At 34.3% G+C, this 5,753-nt stretch overlaps 1 protein-coding gene across 1 annotated transcript in view; it reads left to right on the top strand.

Annotated features, from left to right (window-relative positions):
- Positions 1-847: 847 nt before the first annotated feature.
- Positions 848-5,753, top strand: part of SUCNR1 (succinate receptor 1) — an 8,136-nt gene continuing 3,230 nt past the window's right edge. Inside the window, exon 1 of the mRNA XM_012724839.1 lies at positions 848-880. Coding sequence (XP_012580293.1) covers positions 878-880 — 3 coding nt within the window. The 5' untranslated portion in view covers positions 848-877. The remainder of the gene's footprint in view (positions 881-5,753) is intronic.

The raw sequence follows: 5,753 nt of genomic DNA, 5'->3' as shown, positions 1-5,753 counted from the left end.
ATCTAATATAGTCTTCAGAAAAAGCCAGGTGTGCTTCAGACCAAGGTGGTGGTGATATACTTCAGGTGTTGGGCAGGGCATTGATCAGGATGTATGAATTAGGGACTTTCTCCCTAGACTTAAATTAACAGACCAAGTATTTACTTGAATACTTGAAAAACAAGGCTGTGAATCTAATATAATCCTCAGAAAAATCCAGGTGTGCTTTGGATCCACGGTGGTGGTAATATACTTCAGGTGTTGGGCAGGACATTGATCAGGATGTGTTAGTTAGTTGCCATCTGTTGAAGTGATGTTACTTATCTCTCTCCTGATTCACAGCTACAGGATGTGTTATGTATCTCTTTGTTCTAATCACCTAACATAAAATGGGACATAGCCAAAATACTGGTATCGTTTTGGAGACACGCAGATTGTCTCCAAAATTTCAGTTTTATAGCTCCCTCAAACAGCTGTTTAGATTGTATATGCTTAATATAAATTGCTTCAAAAGTAGTGAATCTGAAAAATGCAGATCAGGAGCAATTGAATTGCTATCATAAAAAGTCCTTATTTTTCCTCATTGAATATGCAAATAAGCATGGAAATGAGAGTTTCTTTTTGTTTTGATATTGAGCTAAAATCATTTCAACAGAAGTTGTTCAAAGTGTTTCCACGAGACGAGTAATTTGTCTCTATATCTCAGGAAGTTCCCCTATTTGAGCATCTGACTTAGAGGTTTGAATGAATTATTCTTGGACTTTGAATTATTAATCTTGGCTGCATGATATGTAAATAAGACTGCACTAACTATGTCCTGTTGCACCGCACTGGGTCAGAAGCTGTATCAAGTTGCTAGCAAAGAATTTCTGTCAAAGGACCCGGCCCTTCCAACAGAATGGTAAGTACAATACTTCTTATACTGCACAGGTATATAAAGTGACACCAGATTTCCAATTAGTTAGGGTGTCTTTTAAAAGTGTCTTGCAGGCAATTAAGGTTTTAAGTGATGTTTGAATGAACTGTCTAAATTGTTATCCCTAAGTACATGTAGGACAGCAAAAGAAATTACAAGGAAGTCACACTGGTGTCCTCTATGTTTATATTTTTCAAAATTAAGTGCTGTATTCTTATTGTTAAAGTTTACATACATTTAATTACAAGATGTTTATTATATTTTCTAATGTCATAATTTATATTTTAGCAGGAATGGCACTTGGATTCACTTAAATAAGTATAACAGCTTTACTTACAGAAACAACTTAAAGTTCCTAAATCATGTGAAATGCTTTATCATGTACATTTTCATGTTTAGAAAATAATGTGTTAAAAGGAGTTTTAAGGCATTTTAAAAATTAAATTTAGCATTTATGCCTGTGAAAATTAATTATTCAAGAAAAGATGGAGAATTACAGAAACTACTGTTATCCTTTCCAGAATTTTCTATAATTGCTTAAGTATTTTTAAAGAAATTTATAAACCATGCAATTTGATACCATGTTATAATCTTTTTATACCTTGATTTTTAGTATGATTTTTATATAAATAATGTAGTAATCACATTAAATTATAGTGCTTTTTTCAGTGTGGCTATATATCTTCATGAAAATTATTAATGAAAGAAGCAGTTAGCTAAAGTAATACTCTGGGTATTTAATTTGAGTTTCAAAAATGTACATTTTTAAAAGACTGACTACAGTTAAAGTGAAAAAGCATTAAAGAAGCATTAAAATGAGCAATACTGATCTGTTTACATGAATAAATTGAGCACTGTTTATAGTTTAATAATTCTATCAGACTTTGATATATTTTGATATATAATAAAAATTTCATCAGAATTGGCAATAAAAATTCATCCATATCGGCCATAATCTATGTATTTTCTAAAATTAAGGCCATAAGGACTAGAAAGCAAAAGAGAGAATATGAAATTTTGACGAGGCAGTTTTCTCTTTAGTTGGGAATTTTTCTCAAGGGAAAAGCTTACTTCATTGTTTATGGAAAGGTGATGGCTGCACTAAAACTGTACTGAATTGTAATTTGGAATCCAATTTGGATACAATTTAGAACTGAAATTGTGGGTCCTGATGAGGTTAATTTGGTCAGCAACTATTAGACAGTCTTACCTTTATAATACATAGTCATACATATTTAAGTTCATATTGTAGACTCAGAAAAGTTATTTTAAAAATGAAATAAATTAATTTAAAAAGAATAAAAAGATAATAAAGTATATACTCTCATTCATGTAGAAATAAATTCAAATTATTGTTATAGTCTAGGGGGCTATCTAACTGTTAGGGGTGCTAGGTTTATAGACAATTTTTGTTTCATCTTTTGCCTACCTATTTTTAGTGAGTGTAATATAATATGTATTTTTAAAAGGTATTTGGGGAAAAAAGAAACAGTCACTTGGAGAAGTAGGACAAAGGAGACTGGTTATTCATTTTCCTTACTCCACTCCTGATATTCTCCATCCCTACTTCTATTCATCTCTCATTCTGTGGACAACTCAAAGGCAGAAGAACTCTTTATGACTTCAACATGGTCCCAAACTTCTGTGTGGTACAATTGGCAATCTGAATTCTTTTTTTTTTTAAAGATTTATTTTTTTGTGCATACAGAACTGGGGTACAGGCTAGAGGCTTCACCAAAGACAGAGAGGGGAGCAGAACAGGCAGATCGACGAAGTACACAGCTGAGGGGAGCAGCAGGCCCGTCAGGAGAGGTCTGCCATGCCATGTGGTCACCTCCGGGCAGGCAGGAATAGAACTCATGCGGAAGTGGCTTTAGCTTCTCTCTTTAGTGCTGTGTTTTAACCCGCTGCGCCACCAGGGAGGGCGGGATATCTGAATTCTTAATTGCTCCTGACAGTAATTTCTCTCAGTGGTAGTCATAGATGTACATAGCTTTCCTCTGTGCATCATTACTGACATCCACCAGCATATTCAAGAAATGTTAAGGCAGAAAAAATGATCACCAAAAGGAAATTCAAAAATGAAACATATATTTCTTAAGTGAAGAAAACTTTCTATTGTCTTAATATTCCAAAATAATTGAGTATTTCCAAAATAATAAAAAGGAACCCAGACTGAGCCTTGAAGAACTATGACATTTAAAGTTTGGGCAAAAAAAAAAAAAACCTATAGAAAGAAAGGAGGAAACAAGGTTGCCATGTGATCTAAGGCAAGGAAGAAACATTTGCAGAATGCAGGGAATTGAAAGCAGTGAAAATAGAATTAGCAATAATAGTGCAAAATAACAATTGCTCTAAAAATATAAAACCTATTAACTAAAAATACCATTAATTTTTTTTTGCTATATTTTTGTGAACTTTAGTTTTTAATATTGTCAAATACATGCTGATTTGGAGAACAAAGAGAAAATGTAGATGAACCTAAAGGAGAATAGGTACAGTTGAAATCATTTGAAATCTGAGGATAAAGTATTCATATTTTGATACATGACCTTCTAGACTTCTTGATATTTATTATTTTCAAGTATACATTCTTAAGTAAAAATATTAATTTTAAGAAATGATTCTAGAGCTATATTAAGGTTTAACTTTACAATTGTGTTTCTGAATCATAGCTACCTCTGTTACTATTGCCTGTTTTGAATATCAGACATGTTATATTCATTGTCAGTTTTTATATTGAAATGGAGCAATGGACTTACTTTATATGACTTATCTGACTTTGGTGGAAATATTTATTAAAATGCTTATTAAAATAAACTAAATGTTTATGTTCATCTCACCACTCAGCAAGTTTTCACAAACTATCTACTGTCTTCTGGTCACTGTGTGCCATGTGACTAGTAAGATAAAGTTGCAAAAAATGCCCATAAGCTTAGCATCCATGAGAGCATATAATGAGAGGTCCTTATTAATACCGGTGGGTCAGAAATCCTGTGATGGGAAACCTATAGGTAAACTGAGGTCTGAAAGAAGTATAGCTACAAGACAGAATAGTGATGGGGTAAGGATCACAGGAGGAAAAGGCAGGAGGAAGGGCCAGGGAACTGAGAGTTAGGAAAGTTCCCTGTGCATTCAGAGATGGTAAAATGAGCAAGGAGAAGAGCAATGCTAGGTAAGGCCAAAGAGAACACACCAGAAAATGTAAACCTCAAGTCACTTAAATTTTTGGACTTTATTCCTTAAACAGTGGAATGTCATTTACACATTTTGAACAAAGATAGTGATATGATTAGAATTTTGGCAGTCTTTTTTTTTTCAAGTACAGGCAGATTGTCGGGGGGCGGGCAGTGAATGTAAGGCCACTGAGGATGTAGTATAATTTAAGATCTACAAGATGGTGGCTTGGACTAGATGGTTATAAAGGGAATGAAGTGATGTGAGGATTCAAGTAATTCACCTTTTTGCTTGCTATTGTATGTGGCTGACAGTGTGGTCATTATTGTCAACAAGACTTGGTTGTTTGTTATTAGAAGTAAACTATGGATGACTTCAAGGTTATTGCTTAGATGTCTAGGGCGAGCTTTTGGGCAAATGGTGTGGCTATTTAGTTGAAGTATAACAAACTTGGGGAGAAGGTTGGAGGATTTTGTATAGGATTTCTGGAGAAGGAGGTGTCTTAATAGTTCAAGCATTGTCAATCAGCATAAACAACTAGATAGATTCAGGTTGGGATATAAATTTACATGTTGATATATGGGGCTCACTAAAGTTAGAAATTAAATGAGATTCAGGCATCATTTAGCTAAAGAAAGAGTTCAGTACTGATGCTTGAGAACTGAACATTTAACTGTTGAGTTGAGAAGATAGAAACAACAGTCTGCAAAGAACAACCAGAGAGAAAGAAGAAAATTAGGAGATTTTTATGTCACAGAAAGGAAAGGAAGACATTATTTCTGAAGTTGCTGTGTGAAAACAGGTGATCTATCAAGGAAAATTAGTAAAAAACAACTGTTAGGTTGAGAAATATAGATACTATTTTGGTAAACTGATGGGCCTGAATCCAAAGTGGAGTAGAAAAAATGGATGTCAAGATGTCAAAACAATTAGTGAAAATAGCCTCTATATAGCAAGTGATTACAAGGAGAGAAACACGTGAAACTAGAGAGAGTTGTCTTTATTTTTAAGATTGACAAGGTAGAAAAAGATGCAGTTGAGATGGAAGAGAAGTCTGAATAGACAGGATAAAGAAGTGTATCACACAGGGACATTGGATTTTTAGACTAGTTGAATCAGGAGTAAGACCAGAGAACAGAGTTCCTTTGTTGGCAGAGGATGGCAGGAGAAGAGGCAGGAATTAGAGTGGATATCCAAGAGATGAGCTTTGTTTCAGAGAAGTCAGTGGCAAAGACATCTACCACATCTACTCATGATGAGTAGGGAAGAACAGGTGGAGAGGCTTGAAAAAATTGTAAAGCATGTGAAATTGAGAAGTGAGATCTATTGCTGGGAATGAAGAGTGAAATCAATGTGCTGGGTTCCTTGGAAGGACCTACTCAGCTTCTCCTAACATTGGACTTAGTGGCAGATTTCCAAGGAAAGACATGGGAGAAGCTCAAAGGAACTTAGATATTTTAAAGTAAGTTATTAAAAATAGCTTATCAAAATATTGAATGTAACATAGCTACAATTCCATGACAGATTTTCATAAATAAAACACTCTCAAAATGCCAGTAATCTTTAGTTGGAGTAAATCACTTTTTTTGGGCAAAAGTAGATAAGAGTTTCCCAGATGCCTTCACCATAATAAATTCTGCTCATTATTGGCAGGCTTTCCGCCCCCCCAATGCCCCCCCCC

The sequence above is a fragment of the Condylura cristata genome, unplaced genomic scaffold (genome assembly GCF_000260355.1).
Source record: "Condylura cristata isolate star-nosed mole 26May11 unplaced genomic scaffold, ConCri1.0 scaffold00014, whole genome shotgun sequence".
NCBI lineage: Eukaryota > Metazoa > Chordata > Mammalia > Eulipotyphla > Talpidae > Condylura > Condylura cristata.
Note: the sequence above shows the minus strand (reverse complement) of the source record. Positions and strands in the feature narration are given on the sequence as shown.